Source organism: Oncorhynchus kisutch, linkage group LG26 (assembly GCF_002021735.2).
Source record: "Oncorhynchus kisutch isolate 150728-3 linkage group LG26, Okis_V2, whole genome shotgun sequence".
NCBI lineage: Eukaryota > Metazoa > Chordata > Actinopteri > Salmoniformes > Salmonidae > Oncorhynchus > Oncorhynchus kisutch.
Window position 1 is genome coordinate 12,389,965 of NC_034199.2, and position 18,132 is coordinate 12,408,096.

Sequence of the window (18,132 nt, forward strand, 5' to 3'; positions counted from 1 at the left end):
AGGCGTTTCCATAAAATGTAGTTTATTTTAAACATCAATATACTGGACTTTTATCTTGGTTGACAGAGTGCACTTGAGGTTAGTATATATTCATATATTTGATGTAGTAAAGGGACTTGACAACACACCCGCTCATTGACAGACATTCCTATGATCCTATGTTGCTAATTTGTGAATCAAACCCTTTTAGATTGGCCTGGTGTCCTGTTATGCGAGCTTGAAAGGAGGAGGCCCCGATTAACACTATAATTACGCCCTTTTCAACAGAATGCATGCTCTCTCCCTTTGTTCCCTTTCTTTCTCTCGCGTTCTCTCTCTCTCTCTCTCTCTCTCGCCCTATTCGCGCGCCACCAGAGCCCTTGCATTAAACCTTTGTCGTCCCCTAGGATCAACAACTAACCACACTGTGTTCACTCAACCTCTCTTGTGAAAAACTTAATTAAAATAAGTGGAAATACAATAACACCTTCTCAATAACACTCAAACGAATGGGCTGCCGCTATAGTCAACCCAATGGGCACACACTGGTTGAATCAACGTGTTTCCACGTCATTTCACTGAAATTACATCGAACCAACGTAGAATATAAATTGAATTGACGTCTATGCCCAGTGGGAAGCCATGTATTGTTGGGTATTTTGATTATGTGATATAAATGTTAAGCCTGATCTCAGATCTGTTTGTGCACTTGTAAACTCCATTGCTGGCCTTGCCAAGCCCAACCCACATTTGCATAACAAGGAGTGACAAGGAGTTGGCATAATAGCACAAACTCACGCTATCAATTTCTGTCATGTGGGAAAAAAAAGAGGTTGTGACTCCTGTTCATTCTACAACTACAGTACGTGGTCATTTAGAATAGAATAAAATAGAATAAGTTCACTTTGAGCACAGTATGCCAGAGGCTGACCTTGCAAAGCCCACTCCTCTACTGGCTCCATTGGAGTCCCTCAGTATCCGGGTAGAGATGACTTGGCCAAACGGTTTCAGCATGTTTTCCAGCTCCTGCTCGTCCATCGACAGCGGCAGGTTGGAGATATACAGGTTGGTGGGGTCTTGTTCTTGTTGCTGAGTGGTGATAAAAGACAGGAAACATTCAAAGGTGTTAATGACCACCATGACACACCTGGAAAAACACCAACATCTCAAACTTTCCAACTCAAATCTCTTTATTGGCATTCATTTCAGTTTCAGGCAAGGCAGGTATGAGGGAGGATTTTGGATTCTGTTTCAATGTAGTTTATCCAGAGGTCACCAGAACTGTTTTAAGGACCAACAGTCCAGCCCACTGGCACAGTAAGTTGAAAGTAAATTTGATTTAACTTCTGGCTTCCCGTGGACTGTTCCGTTTTAAATACACCAGCGTTGCGAAAAGAAGATGGGGAATAGGGTGCCATTTTGAATGCACACTCTGAGACCCATCTGACTACCGTGATTGGGTTAACCCTGGCCATGATGTCTTTCTCCCGCTTTTGGCGTCTTTGTCTGCCTGTGTTTTTCGCTAATAAAGGGTCACCATGAATAGTGATGAGGAGTGATTTGCATGCAGCCCACGGCTGGTTGAGACCCACATCAGCTGATTTCTTCCTGTATTTCAATAGCATCAGCAGAAACATAAGACACAGTTACGGGTACCCGGGGAGCAGCCGCTCCCCATTAATATTCATCAGCGTCCTGCTGTATTCAGAGCCCAGCCTAACACTAAAGTAATACAACATCCAACTATTTAGGAACAATGAATTTGGCCCCACACAGAAAAGAACAGCAGAGCAAAGCCGCACCCAGAACATGTGTTGAATCAGAGGGGTTGGTGAGGAGGTAAAGGTGAGATCGATGGCTAGGCGAAGGGAGGAGTGTGTTTCAGCACTCAGCAGCACCAGGGCTCAGAGTGTGTGTGTGTGTGCTGCTCTAATAACTCTAAAGAGCTCTCTGGAATGGAAAGAGGGGTCAGCAACACTCCTCCCTGTTCACCACACAAACACACCTTTGTTTTACTATCCTCGTGGGGACCCCAAAAAAATGTCCCATTCAAAATCCTAATTCCCTAACCCTTAACCCTAAACCTAACCTTACGCCTAAAAACCTAATCCTAAAACTAAACCTAAACATATCCCCTAACCCTGATTCTAACGCTAAACCTAACCCCTGAGCCTAAAAAAAAAAACTTGTTCCTTGTGGGGACCCGGCGAAATGTCCCCACTTGCACGAAATGTCCTTGTTTTGCTATCCTTCTGAGGACTTCTGGTCCCCACAAGGATAATCAAAACCAAACAACACACACACACAAACACACACACTAGTTATATTCAAGCTCAAAAATACTTCCTTATCTAAAGGGTAATGGTGAAGCGTTCATCCAATTAAATGGGCTTTAAAGATGTAATATCGAATAGGCCACGTAGATCCATTCAGATAGCAGGCTGCCTACATTATGTGTTAAAACATAGGAATTAGGGAATAGTCAACACGCAACCTGTATTCCACAGGGAATTTGACTAGTAATATAGTCAATGGATCAAAGGAAGGGGTTGAGTGTCGGATCATTTCCACATGGTTTACCCGTGAGTCATCCCGAATAGGAGTTCTCTTAGTATAAACCCCGGCTAACTCCTAATTCCGTCATCATCTGAGAGAAATTAGAGAGAAGAAAGCCTTCCTGTGCGTGTGGAGCGCCTCTTAAAACGCAGGAACCAAAATTTGGCAGCGAGATAAGACATCTGTTTGTGCAGCAGTGAATGGGGTCAACAGCAAAACAGTCATTAGCAGTCATGTGACTGAGGCGTGCTCACCGAGGGCCAGTGGCGGGCTGATGGGAGGGGATTTGGGGTGGGGTGGAGGGGAGTGTTTGCTTGTCTAGCCTGAGAGGGAGTCCCTCCAAATGGTGTGTTTAGGGCACAGGGTTATTACTACGGTCATCTGTTTATGTCCAAAATAAGTAGAGAAGTAGATCTTCCTCATCCATCAACACAAGAGGATGTTTACTAGTCAATAAAACAAGTTTATGCACATATTATTTAGGATGTTATTTGTATCAGCCAATGCTATTGATATATGATATTGTCACGTTCTGACTTTTACTTCCTTTGTTTTGTCGTTATTTAGTATGGTCAGGGCGTGAGTTGGGGTGGGCAGTCTATGTTTGTTTTTCTATGATTTGGGGATTTCTATGTTTCAGCCTAGTATGGTTCTGAATCAGAGGCAGGTGTCATTAGTTGTCTCTGATTGAGAATCATACTTAGGTAGCCTAGGTTTCACTGTTTGTTTGTGGGCGATTGTCTATGTTAGTTGTTTGTGTCAGCACAGTTCTCATTATAGCTTCACGGTCGTTATTTAGTTTATTGTTTTGTATAGTTTGTATTCAGTGTTCAGTGCTTGCTTTTATAAAAAATATCATTATGAACACATACCACGCTGCATTTTGGTCCGCCTCATACGACGATCGTGACAGATATACCCTTCTGCAACATGTTAGAATGTCAAATCAAATTGTATTCGTCACATGCGCCGACTACAACAGGTGTAGATCTTACAGTGAAATGCTTACTTACAAGCCCCTAACCAACAATGCAGCTAAAAAAAATATGGATAAGAATAAGAATTAAAAGTAACAAGTAATTCAAGAGCAGCAGTAAAATAACAATAGCGAGACTATATACAGGGGGGGTACCGGTATAGAGTCAATGTGCGGCGGCACTGGTTAGTTGAGGTAACATGTACATGTAGGTAGAGTTATTAAAGTGACTATGCATAGATGATAACAACAGAGAGTAGCAGCGCTGTAAAAGAGGGGGGGGGTGCAGTGATGCAACCAGTCAGGATGCTCTCGATGGTGCAGCTGTAGAACCTTTTGAGGATCTGAGGACCCATGCCAAATCTTTTAAGTCTCCTGAGGGGGAATAGGTTTTGTATGCCCTGTTCACAATTGTCTTGTTGTGCTTGGACCATGTTCGTTTGTTGGTGATGTAGACACCAAGGAACTTGAAGCTCTCAACCTGCTCCACTGCAGCCCCGTAGATGAGAATGGGGGCGTGCTTGGTCCTCTTTTTCCTGTAGTCCACAATCATCTCCCTTGTCTTGATCACGTTGAGGGAGTGGTTGTTGTCCTGGCACCACACGGCCAGGTCTCTGACCTCCCTATAGGCTGTCTCGTCATTGTCAGTGATCAGGCCCACCACTGTTGTGTAATCGGAAAACGTAATGATGGTGTTGGAGTCGTGCCTGGCCGTGCAGTCATGAGTGGTACAGGGAGTACAGGAGGGGACTGAGCACGCACCCCTGAGGGGCCCCTGTGTTGAGGATCAGTGTGGGGGATGTGTTGTTACCTACCCTTACCACCTGGGGGTGGCCCAACAGGAAGTCCAGGATCCAGTTGCAGAGGGAGGTGTTTAGTCCCAGTGTCCTTAGTTTATTGATGATCTTTCAGGGCACTATGGTATTAAATGCTGAGCTGTAGTCAATTAATAGCATTCTCACATAGGTGTTCCTTTTGTCCAGGTGGGAAAGGGCAGTGTGGAGTGCAATAGAGATTGCATCATCTGTGGATCTGTTGGGGTGGTATGCAAATTGCAGTGGTTCTAGGGTTTCTGGGATAATGGTGTTGATGTGAGCCATGACCCGCCTTTAAAGCAGTTCATGGCTACAGACGTGAGTGCTACGGGTCGGTAGTCATGTAGGCAGGTTACTTTAGTGTTCTTGGGCACAGGCACTATGGTGGTCTGCTTAAAACATGTTGGTATTACAGACTCGGACAGGTAGAGGTTGATGGTATTTAAAGGTCTTATTCACATTGGCTGCAGAGAGCGTGATCACAGTCTTCCGGAACAGCTGGTGCTCTCATGCATGTTTCAGTGTTATTTTCCTCGTGGCGAGCATAGAAGTAGTTTAGCTCATCTGGTAGGCTTGTGTCACTGGGCAGCTCTCTGCTGTGCTTCCCTTTGTAGTCTGTAATAGTTTGCAAGCCCTGCCACATCCGACGAGTGTCAGAGCCGGTGTAGTACGATTCCATCTTAGTCCTGTATTGACACTTTGCCTGTTTGATGGTTCGTCAGAGGGCATAGCGAGACTTCTTATAAGCTTCTGGTTTAGAGTCCCACTCTTTGAAAGCGGCAGCTCTAGCCTTTAGCTCAGTGCGGATGTTGCCTGTAATCCATGGCTTCGGGTTGGGGTATGTATGTACGGTCACTGTGGGGATGACATCATCGATGCACTTATTGATGAAGCCAATGACTGATGTGGTGTCCTCCTCAATGCCATCGGAGGAATCCCGGAACATATTCTAGTCTGTGCTATTAAAACAGTCCTGTAGCTTAGCATCTGCATCATCTGAGCACTTTTTTATTGATCTAGTCACTGGTGCTTCCTGCTTTAATTTTTGCTTGTAAGCAGGAATCAGGAGGATAGAATTATGGTCAGATTAGAAAAAAGGAGGGCGAGGGAGAGCTTTGTATGCATCTCTGTGTGTGGAGTAAAGGTGGTCCAGAGTTTTTTCCCCCTCTGGTTGCACATTTTAACATACTGATAGAAATTTCGTAAAACGGATTTAAGTTTCCCTGAATTAAAGTCCCCGGCTACTATGAACAGATAAACTCTCTAGGTAGATAATTGGTCTACAGCTGATCATGAAATACTCTTCCTTAGATATCGTGCAACAGCTGTTATTTACAATAGTCCGTCGCCTATTGTCTTACCAGATGCCGCTGTTCTATCCTGCCGGTACAGCCTATAACCAGCCAGCTGTATGTTGATAGTGTCGTCGTTCAGCCACGACTCCGTGAAGCATAAGATATTACAGTTTGAATGTCCTGTTGGTAGTTTAATCTTCCAGTCATCGATTTTATTCTCCAAAGATTGCACGTTTGCTAGCAGAATGGAAGGAAGTGGGGGTTTATTTGATCGCATATGAATTCTAAGAAGGCCCGCCCTCTGGCCCCTTTTCCTCCAACCTCCTCTTCACGTAAATCACAGGGATCTGGGCCTGTTCCCGAGAAAGCAGTATATCGTTCGCCTCGTCAGACTCGTTAAAGGAAAAAAGGATACTGCCAGTCCGTGGTGAGTAATCGCAGTCCTGATGTCCAGAAGTTATTTTCGGTCATAAGAGACAGTAGCGGCAACATTATGTACAAAATAAGTCAAAAGATAAGTTACAAACAACACAAATAAACAAACCAAAAAACACAAATCGTTTGGGGACACGTAAAACGTCTGCCTTCTTCCCCGACGCCATGTGAGAATATAAGTATGCATGCATCGAGGAAAAGGAACCAATCTAAGCGTGATTCATCCATGGGAATAACATTAGAAGAACATTTTCAACAGGAAACCCTTATGCTGACTTTCCACCCACCTGCCTTTGACATAATAATGAGTGAATGCCTTTTGAATGGTGCACAGGCAGAGAAAAAAACACTTTCAGAAAAAATGGCCGTTTGTTTGGAGTGTCCATTAAGCCCAAGCAAGCCCTTGTAATAATGAGAAAACATTTAACTGAAAAGGCTCTGACTTTTTAATGGCCTTTACCTTGAACAATGCCTATATTAAACTTAGGGATGCCCTACAAAACAGCTTTATTTGAATTAAAAGTTAAATAGGTGCACGGAGGGATGTCAAGAAGCTGCAGAGATTCACGGGGGAATATCTTTTCTAGGATTCTTGTTCAGACTTTTCAGGCCTGATTCCCCCCCCCCCCCACAAATTTAACTGGCGGAGTTGCCACGACAACCTCCAATTATTTACTTCCCTTTCTTCTGTCCAAGAATGTAAACTACATTGTTCAAAGTTATTACAGGGCCTGCTGCCCCTTTGAAGACCAACAATGTGAAATCTCTGCCCAATTGACTCCCACCAGAAACTGGCCTCAAAACTGTGGCAGTCTTACTGAGCTCAGTCCAACTGGACACATAAGACTTTCAAAGGACATTCTATAACAGGGCAAACTGGCTACACGTACCCTGATCATAGCCCTTTCATTACAGGCAGTCTAGTTAGTCAGGCCTTTTTAAAGTGGCACAAACTGGTGTGACTTCAGGGAGTACTGCTGCACCAAGCTAGATCGGTTACACACAAAATGCAAGGCTCATGACTCATGCTTCTCAAACTAAGATCCATCTTCACCACCTTGTCTTATTCATAGTTTCACGTTACTTTTGCCCTTTTTTCCTTCCAAATTTCCACAGCAATACTTCCAGAAGCTTGAAAGAGAAACTAATGGCTCATTTAATATATACACTTTACTTCTTCGCACTATAAACTGGAAAATATGTTTATGCAAGCACATGATTTTCCAGTAATTACGGAAAAGTCTGTGAGACATGAATATTCGGCACTGTGTCAAAAAGCAGCCCGGCCTTCACCTGTCTTGCCTAAAGCCAAGGCGATCAAACTTGTCTCAGTGCTAGGCTGTACATTTAAGACTTTCTAAACCTGGAACCCCGTTGATTTACATTTACATCTATCATCTTTGGATGTAGAGAGAGGACACGGGAAAGTATATTTCCCAACAATTTGTGCCGTGGTTAGTTTTGCCTGAAAGTCCGGTTGGCCGGAGGTGGCTTTGGAAAGGCTAGCGTAAATAAGCCCTCTGAGCAGACGAGATGAGCCTCCTTTATAAAATACACACTGCCTGAGTCTCAAATGGCACCCTATTCCCTAGCTTGTGCGCTACACTAAATAGGGAATAGGAATCCATTTTGGGACGCAGACACTGACTGCCCTATGCGCCTCCTTTAGAAAGGGGACACTGAGGCCTCTCTGCTCCTACTGAGGCTTAGACACACGCCCCCAGAGAGGATTCCTTCTTCAGCACGTCACCCTGTTGTCATCGCAGGGTATCATCAGCCTGTCCTCTCCACCTCACAGTTCGGCGCCACTCACTCCTGGAGCCCCTCCAAAGCAGGTGAGCACTCAGCTGACAGGATGACATTAGGCATACACACACACACACATTACATGACCAAAAGAATGTGGACACCTGCTCGTCAAACATCTCATTCCAAAATCATGGGCATTAATATGGAGTTGGTCCCCCCCCCTTCGCTGCTATAATAGCCTCCACTCTCCTGGGAAGGCTTTCCACTAGATGTTGGAACATTGCTGAGGGGACTTGCTTCCATTCAGTCACAAGAGCCTAAGTGGGCACTGATGTTGGGCATTTAGGCCTGACTCACAGTCGGCTCACAATTCATCCCAAAAGGTGTTCGATAGGGTTGAGGTTAGAGGTCGAAAAAAAAAGCAGATACCGATTAATCGGACTATATATATATATATTTTTGTAATAATGACAATTACAACAATACTGAATGAACACTTATTTTAACCTAATATAATACATCAATAAAATCAATTTAGCCTCAAGTAAATAATGAAACATGTTAAATTTGGTTTAAATAATGCAAAAACAAAGTGTTGGAGAAGAAAGTAAAAGTGCAATATGTGCTATGTAAGAAAGCTAACGTTTAAGTTCCTTCCTCAGAACATGAGAACATATGAAAGCTGGTGGTTCCTTTTAACATGAGTCTTCAATATTCCCAGGTAAGAAGTTTTAGGTTGTAGTTATTATAGGAATTATAGGACTATTTCTCTCTATACCATTTGTATTTCATTAACCTTTGACTATTGGATGTTCTTATAGGCACTTTAGTATTGCCAGTGTAACAGTATAGCTTCCGTCCCTCTCCTCGTTCCTCCCTAGGCTCGAACCAGCAACACAACGACAACAGCCACCATCGAAGCAGCGTTACCCATGAAGAGGAAGGGGAACAACTATTAGAAGGCTCAGCGCGAATTACGTTTGAAACGCTATTAGCGCGCGCTAACTAGCTAGCCATTTCACTTCGGTTACACCAGCCTCATCTCGGGAGTTGATAGGCTTGAAGTCATAAACAGCGCAATGCTTGACGCACAACAAAGAGCTGCTGGCACAACGCACGAATGTGCTGTTTGAATGAATGTTTACGTGCCTGCTTCTGCCTACCACCGCTCAGTCAGATACTTTGATATTTGTATGCTTGTATGCCCAGTCAGATTATATGCAATGCAGGACACACTAGATAATATCTAGTATTATCATCAACCATGTGTAGTTAACTAGTGGTTATGATTGATTGTTTTTTATAAGATAAGTTTATTGCTAGCTAGCAACTTACCTTGGCTTACTGCATTTGCGTAACAGGCAGTCTCCTTGTGGAGTGCAATGAGAGAGAGGCAGGTCATTATTGCGTTGGACCAGTTAACTGTAAGGTTGCAAGAAAATCTGTCGTTCTGCCCCTGAACAAGGCAGTTAATCCACCGTTCCTAGGCAGTCATTGAAAATAAGTATGTGTTCTTAACTGACTTGCCTAGTTAAATAAAAGGTATTTAAAATATATATATTTTTTAAATCAGCAAATCGGCGCCCAAAAATACAGATTTCCGATTGTTATGACAACTTGAAATTGGCCCTAATTAATGGGCCATTCCGATTAATCGGTCGACGTCTAGTTGAGGTCTGTGATCTGTGCAGGCTAGTTCTTACACACCGATCTCGACAAACCATTTCTGTATGGACCTCACTTTGTGCATGGGGGCATTTTCATGCTGAAACAGGAAAGGGCCTTCCCCAAACTGTTGCCACAAAGTTGGAAGCACAGAACCGTCTAGAATGTCATGCGTAGCATTAAGATTTATTTTCACTGGAACTAAGGGGTCTAGCCCCAACCATGAAAAACAGCCCAATACCATTATTCCTTCTCCACAACACTTTCCAGTTGGCACTATGCATTTGGAAAGGTAGCGTTCTCCTGGCAACCGGTAAACCCAGATTTGTCCTTCAGACTGGCAGATGGTGAAGCGTGATTCATCACTCTAGAGTCCAATGGTGACAAGCTTTACACCACTCCAGCCGACGCTTGGCATTGCGCATGGTGATCTTAGGCTTATGTGCGGCTCCTCGGCCATTGAACAAACAGTTATTGTTCTGACATTGCTTCCATTGGTAGTTTGGAACTCGGTAGTGATTGTTGCAACTGAGGACAGACGATGTTTATGCACTACATGCTTCAGCTCTCAACAGTCCCGTTCTGTGAGCTTGTATGGCCTATCACTTAGGGCTGAGCCATTGTTGCCTCTAGACATTTCCATTTCACAATAACAGCACTTACAGTTGACTGGGGCAGCTGTAGCAGGGCAGAAATTTGACGAACTGAGTTGTTGGAAAGGTGGCATCCTATGACGGTGCCACATTGAAAGTCACAGAACAGTAAGGCAATTCTACTGCCAATGTTTGTCTATGAAGGTTGCATGGCTGTGTCCTTGATTTTTAGCCCCTTGTCAGCAACGGTGTGGAATTGTCAGTAGTGCTCCGAGGCACAGATCTGGGAAAGGGTGTCAAAACATTTCTGCAGCATTGAACGTCCCCAAGAATACAGTGGCCTCCATCATTCTTAAATGGAAGAAGTTTGGAACCACCAAGACTCCTTCTAAAGCTGTCCGCCCGGCCAAACTGAGAAATCAGGGGAGAAGGGCATTGGTCAGGGAGGTGGGTTCCTCTGTGGAGATGGGAGAACCTTCCAGAAGGTCAACCATCTCTGCAGCACTCCACCAATCCGGCCTTTATGGTTGAGTGGCCAGACGGAAGCCACTCCTCAGTAAAAGGCACATGATAGCCTGCTGGAGTTTGCCAAAAGGCACCTAAAGGACTCTCAGACCAGGAGAAACAAGATTCTCTGGTCTGAGAAAACGTCTGGAGGAAAGCTGGCACCATCTCTACGGTGAAGAATGGTGGTGGCAGCATCATGCTGTGGGGATGTTTTTCATTGGCAGAGACTGGGAGATTAGTCAGGATCAAGGGAAAAATTAACGGAGCAAAGTACAGAGAGATCCTTGATGAAAACTTGTTCCAGATTGCTCAGGGCCTCAGACTGGGGTGAAGTTTCACCTTCCAACAGGACAACGACCCTAAGCACACAGCCAACACAACGCAGGAGTGGCTTCGGGACAAGTCTCAGAATGTCCTTGAGTGGCCCAGCCGGAGCCTGGACTTGAACCCGAGAGACCTGAAAATAGCTGTGCAGCGACGCTCCCCATCCAACCTGACAGAGCTTGAGAGGATCTACAGATAAGAATGGGAGAAACTCCCCAAATACTGGTGTGCCAAGCTTGTAGCGTCATACCCGAAAAGACTCAAGGTTGTAATCGCCAACAAAGGTGCTTCAACAAAGTACTGAGTAAATGGTTTGAATACTTATGTGAATGTCATATTTCCATTGTTTTATTTCTGTGTGCTGAAATATATAAAAACAGTTTTTGCTTCATCATTATGGGGTATTTGTGTGTAGATTGATGAGAAAAAAATAACATGTAATTCATTTTAGAATAAGGTTGTAACAAAACAAAATGTGTAAAAGGTGAAGAGGTTCTGAATACTTTCTGAATACACTGTATAGTGTATATGCAAGTACACGCGAACATAAGAGCACACACACACGCGCATGCACAAACAAACACACGCATATGTACACACACACACAGCCTATGGGCTAATGTTACTTCACAGTGACCACAGAGTCAAGGGGGCTGCAAACCAACTCGAGAGGTACACATGCACCCCTGGCATGGAGATTCCTATCCCTCTACGTAATGCTGGGTGGGTCAGGTTGTTGCTGCCTATAAATGGACAACCTAAATCCATTGAAGGCTATGTATTGTCAGGTGTTTGTGTGTGAGAATACAAATAGACTGGAAGCATACCCTCACCTTAGCCATCTGGGCTTGGACCCCACTGGTCTTCAGGGCAGTGACGGCTTTCTGAGCTGCAGCAGGGCTGTCGAAGTCCACAAAGCCGTAACCTGAGGGACAGAATACCACACCAGTCAAGACTGTTACACAGTCTACCTGGAAAGACCACCATGCACAACTATCCTAATTCATCATTCAGCTATATCATAGGTATTTTCTGTTGTTAACACTGTTAAAAACATGCTCCGGTACTTTGGCGACTCAATAAGTATTTAATAAACTTCTTTGGGCTGGATGTTTCTATGTGTAGTCCATACATGCATAATCTATAAGCAGAATTACTGTCTTACCTCAATTAGCCACAAAATCCCTAGTTTGAAAGCGACCGCTTTCTGGAAGCTATGTGAACCATTTAGAGTACTGCAAGCTTGGACCACGTGGGTCAGCCCCCTAGCAATTCGAGTTCTAGCCAGTGAGGTTCAAGCCCTTGCCATTTGAGTGACAGCTAACAAGAGGCATGCCCAGCGTTATTCAATGAGGTTGCAGGGCGGGCCCAATGACTCTCTGGACCCAGCAGAGAGAGGGAGAGCAATGACGTGGTGTACATACAGTGGGGAGAACAAACCAAACGTGGCCCCAAAATATGTCGTAGTAAGTCACCTGGTCAAGAACTACAGGAAACGTATGATCTCTGTAATTGCAAACAAAGGTTTCTGTACCAAATATTAAGTTCTGCTTTTCTGATGTATCAAATACTTATGTCATGCAATAAAATGCAAATTAATTACTGAAAAATCATACAATGTGATTTTCTGGATTTTTGTTTTAGATTCTGTCTCTCACAGTTGAAGTGTACCTATGATAAAAATTACAGACCTCTACATGCTTTGTAAGTAGGAAAACCTGCAAAATCGGCAGTGTATCAAATACTTGTTCTCCCCACTGTATCTGCACATATGTGACTTACTACGACATATTTGGGGACCACGTTTGGTTTGTCAGCCCTCAGAACTACTGGCTAAAAAGTATACAAAAGTACCAGGGAATATCCCTACAGTGCCACTCCAGTCTCCTTATCACACCATGTAACACTTGATTTACTTAACAAAAGGAACATCTCAATTGTTGGTCCAGGTAAGTCATGACATGGTACATGTATGGGGTGGGCCTTTCCCCTTCTGTTCTCTACTGCTCCTCTATTGTTCCTCAAGCAAAGGGGGAGGCCGATGACATCACGGATTCCCATAAGAACTCCTACTCCTTGAAGTTTGCAGTCGTGAAAAAACAAAAGATATGTTTTGCTCAGAAGTTTTTTTTAAATATAAGAAACTTTAGTGTGTGTACTTTACTGTGTTTATATTTGGGATATCGCTTTTCAACTGTAAGAGTTCTGAAATAGCTGGAGGAAGTCTTTAACAGTAAAACAATAACGGGCATGGTGAAATCTTGACTTAGTCTGCCTCCCAAATGGCACCGTATTCCCTACATAGTGCACTACTTTGTACATAGGGAATAGGGTGCCATTTGGGAGGGAGACTAAATCTCAGGTCTAACTTGCCATCTACGGTAGTAAGTGGCAGGCTGTGTTTGACACCCACCACAGCGAGGCCAGGCCAGAGGCCACCATGTTCTGTCGTGTGGTTGACCCCCACCTACTGTATCTGTGGCCCATAACGGTGGTCAGTCAATGACTGGTGGTGAGACAGTGTAGTAGGCACGGGGGAGCAGAGAACAGTGCTGAGGCTGCAGATTGCAATGATGACGCCCAGGGCTCAGGTCAGCTCATTGTCCCCTGGGGCTACATGCAGGCCAGGCCAGTTTAGAGTCAGACCTGCAGTCCAGTTCCTCCCTGCTCCCTACTCCGTGTTGCTATATTTAACCATCAAACAACCTCGCAGGCCAACAGCAACCTCTCCGCTGCTCACTGTGGAATCTAATTACAGATCCTAGTTTGATCTTGAAGATAAACAGCCCAAAGTACATCATGAATCTGAACATTCAGATATTTGTTTTTATTAAGGACATTCAGATAAATTGCAAATGTTTATTTTCCTTTCAAGTTGTGATTTTGGGAGTTTTTTTGAATAGGTATCTTCGAGCAAGCTGCGAGTTGACGTAAACATCGGAATGGAAGACGACAGGATGTTTCTCAGCCGCCACCTGTGATTAGTTAGCGTATCGTAATCCCCAGCAGGACAGTGACCAAGCTCTTTTCTTCTGGGCCCATCTGTGGTGCGTGCTGGCTGGGCTGGGCTGCATGTCAGTGTGCTCCTCGGTAGTCAGGACAGGGTGTTGGGCCAAGGGCTGCAGCCGGAGCCAAGACTTTGTGTCATGCTCCAGAGGGAGGGGCACGAGCTGTCACTTCGTGTGGGGATCCGCCGCTAGCACAACGCATGGTAACAGACAGACCATCAGTAAAGGGCCAGGACTAAAATAACACAAAGTGGTGGCAGCCTTTTGCCTGTCTGTTTCCTGACTAGCCCCCCCATGAGCCACATAGCTGTTGAATGACTGAATGACTTCAACGAGGCCGGGCCAGTGCACTCTGACAGTACTGGGCCGCCAAACCCACTGCACGAGTCAAAGAGGGCCTTAAGCAAGGCTCTTCATCCATTCCTTAGCATGGCCATTGTCTTTAGTATAATAACATTAGGAGGATTATGGTAAAAGTCCTATGTGTCATCATATCACAGACTGGAAGCTCCAAAGCCTTTGCACTGCTATTCTGGATTACAATGAGTCATTGTGATACATACAGCCAGTATCCTCTCAATGATGCATGTGATGAGTTTTTATTTGCTTTAAGCCTGATGGTTGTTGCATGAGCATGACTTCTTGATTTGTGTGCATATTTGTGTGTGTGTGTGTGTGTGGGGTGGGGTGGGGGGGGGGGTCTAGATCTTTTTACAGAATGTCTCCACTACGTCACGACTTGTTGAAGCCATACACACCTTTACATTTGTTTGTCGTCTTATCCAGGATGGCCTTTGTTGACACAATTTTGCCATACCTACGAGAGGAAGAGAAAGAGCGCTATTGTTAGTTGCGCTGTGTTACCGTACCAGACAGACAGCCTCTCATAAAATAAAATAAAAACCCACAAAGAGTGAGGCCTGGCTTGCACAAGAATTTATGACATCACAAAAAAAAATCACGAGAAACAGGACGTCTTTTCCGTGTGGATTTAAGAATCTCGGCGGCGCTCGAGCAAAGGTTGCCTTGATTCTTTACCATGCAACGATATTATGCAGGATTAACTATCCTCTATCCAAAGGGATTTCAAACAAGTGAAAATGACTGAGAAGCTTCTTTAGTAAACATACAGAACATCTAAAAACATTTTATGTAAGTCTTCAGTGGAAAAACGTGTATAAAATGTGCATAACACACTGTGGATTTACGACCTCTTGACAACGTAGGGACAGAGCGGACCGAGTGGCATTCCACAGCTACATCCTGTGCTTTTACAGTTATTTGGTGCACTGTGTTACTGCTGCTGCTGCCAGCTCTGACAGATGAACTTTGCGCTGACCCCTAAACCCCGGCTTCACTGCATTTCTTTTCAGCTCTAAGCCAGTGCACTCTATTCAGAATGAATAGGAAATCAATGCAAAGAACACAACAATTACATATGACGACTTTCTCTCTGTACAATGATGAATGCAACAAATAGGAACACACAGACATCAGACCGTAGTAAATGAACCTCCCTGGTAGTAATCGGCGCGGCAGACAAATGATTGATGAGGGGATTGGCTCTCTAGATGGAGGAGGAAGTGTGAGCTTTGACCTGAGCTGGGAGGCGAGCAGGTGGTGGCTTTATGAAAATGAGTCCTCCATCTCGACCCCAAGTCGTAGATAGAACAGATTGTGACAGATCTGGTTGTGTGGCATGGTTTTATGTTTGCCACAAAGGGAAAGGTCACCTATAGCAGTGTTTTCCACAAGTACATAGAGTAGCCAGCCAAATAGGAAAGGTAGGCAGCCAGGTGCACACTGCTGAGAAATTAGCTCAATTTTGGTGGCCTCTGGTACATTCTAATGCTTTTTTATTCCATATGAAATACACCGCAAAATGATTTAATACTTGTTGTGGTATTGTGTAGCAAGACATGACTTTACTATTTAAATGACTGAAAAGGTATTAATTAAATGTATTTGTCAGGTTGTTTTGGATATCGTCTAGGTCTAAGCCTAGTACATATGCTCAGAACTTTAAAATGACATTCAGCCTTTTAACATTTAACCTGTCTTTTCTTGAGATTATCTACAGTTTTACTGCAACATACAGCACCGGTCAAAAGTATGGACACACCTACTCATTGAAGGGTTTTTCTTAATTTGTACTATTTTCTACATTGTAGAATAATAGTGAAAACATCAAAACTATGAAATGACACATATGGAATCATGTAGTAACCAAAAAAGTGTTAGACAAATCAAAATATATTTATATTTGAGATTCTTCAAAGTAGCCACCCTTTGCCTTGACAGCTTTTAGTAACTTATTTGCAGATAATAGCCAAAAAGCTTAGGCCTACCAGTAGCATACGCAAATTATGGAGCCAAGTGAACAGCTCTCTCACCGATGCAATTCAGTAGATAACACTGACTGACAAGATGAGAGTAGCTCACTTTAGCATCACAGTTTGGCAAGCCCCGACATCCTAGGAAAGGAAACGTAGGAAATCCTTTAGACATACACTGGACATTCATTGAGTGTACAAAACATTAAGAACACCTTCCTACTATTGCGTTACACCCCCTTTTGCCCTCAGAACAGCTTCAATTAGTCAAGGCATGGACTATACAAGGTGTGAGTGGCGTGTATTCATAGATGCCAAAGGAACCCAGGCTTCCCCAAAACATTTACCAACATTTCTTTTGTCTCTCTGTGTTTCAGAATGTTCCTTCAATTTGCAAGAGGCTGAATGTATCTCACAGGAGAAAGCATGCGAGCGAGTGAAACAACACCCCTCTGCTGTCTAGTCCAAAAGAGAAAAAGACATTGTTGCCGCCCGTAGCATTGAATGCAAAGGAAGCCAGCGAGCATTTGGCCTCCCTTGATAAAAATATATAAAATAATATCCCATCAGAGCTAAACTGAGTGATATCAACTGTGAATGGTCCTGGGGCTCCAAAAAAAAGCTGTCAAGGGAAGGCAGTTTGGATTTGGCGTCACTCCTATCAAATTGCATCAAGAGCATACTGTACATCATTGACAGAAACAACTTTAATTGTTGCATCTCGTTGTGTTGTTGTCCTCCGGTGGCTAGCTAGAAAGCTAAAATTGTCCGTTTACTAAATTAGCCATGGAAGGAGATGAGATTTGGACTTGTGATTTCTATTAATTCTCCGTACTGGCGTTTCTGATCGAACCATTAATTTATACATTGTTGTGCCCCTGGCCTGAGAGGATGGAAGTCCAATATGTAGCTAGATATAGAAGGCTAATGTTAACTAGCTAATGTTGCCCATGAAAGGAAGTTACGCTAGCGAGTAGGCATTTTAGCCAGGTAGCCTAGGATAAAAAAGTGTCATACAGTACAAAGTGTGTACTGTATGACAGTCATAGACCGTTTTGTCAACAAGAAAGAGAGGAGGATGGCATTGGCATTTCTCTACAAGAAGGGTGAATCAACATGTTTTTCTACTTGTACGAACGAGTACACGCACGCGCACACACACACACACACGCACACAAATCAGTACCATGGACAGCCACATCATATTTAGCTTACGTTGATTGGACTGAATAGTTTTTGGTATCTTTTAGTTGTCACTGTCCTAGACTAAGCATAGGTGATTAGATGTTGAAATGTTGAAGTTAAAATGGTGCTGGAGTAGTGGAGGCAGCTCCTGTTTTCTTTACGACTTGCCGTAACTCTAACTCAATAGCTGTTTAGTAGTCTGAAAATGTCAGAAACATTAACTTACTTGACCATGCTGTAGGTCATGTAACTGTTTGTTACATGCAATATGTTTTGTGGACTTCACCAGACAGAGGTTGCTCTCCAGTTTTGTGTGATGAAACAAACGTGTGGTTAAATTTATTCTGCCACTGTGTCTTCTTATTGTCCAAAGGTGCGGACTCCGGCCGCAAAACCTGAACCTATAGGGGAGGGTCTGGGTGGGCGTCTGTCCGCGGTGGCGCCCACACGTTTATTTCATCACAAAATTGGAGAGCAACATCTGCCTCTGATTGAGAACCATACCAGGCCAAACGCAAAATACAACATAGAAAAACAAATATAGACTGCCCACCCCAACTCACACCCTGACCATACTAAAACAAAGACAAAACAAAGGAACTAAGGTCAGAACGTGACACACTGACTGAAGAGGATTTGACAAGTGACATCAATAAGGGATCATCGCTTTCACCTGGATTCACCTGGTTAGTCTGTCATCGAAAGAGCAGGT

The 18,132-nt window shown here is 43.9% G+C and overlaps 1 protein-coding gene across 11 annotated transcripts in view; it reads right to left on the reverse strand.

Moving 5' to 3' along the window:
- Nucleotides 1-18,132, reverse strand: part of LOC109870797 (RNA-binding motif, single-stranded-interacting protein 1-like) — a 64,887-nt gene that overhangs the window by 17,966 nt on the left and 28,789 nt on the right. For 6 of the 11 annotated variants that reach the window (XM_031805398.1, XM_020461420.2, XM_031805397.1 and 3 more), the window contains exons 3-5: nucleotides 14,661-14,719; nucleotides 11,728-11,819; nucleotides 911-1,068 (exon numbers count right to left, since the gene is read on the reverse strand). In XM_031805398.1, coding sequence (XP_031661258.1) covers nucleotides 911-1,068; nucleotides 11,728-11,819; nucleotides 14,661-14,719 — 309 coding nt within the window. Of the gene's footprint in view, nucleotides 1-910; nucleotides 1,069-11,721; nucleotides 11,820-14,660; nucleotides 14,720-18,132 lie in introns of all 11 variants that reach the window. The other 5 variants (XM_020461419.2, XM_020461425.2, XM_020461421.2 and 2 more) reach the window with 1 other exon arrangement.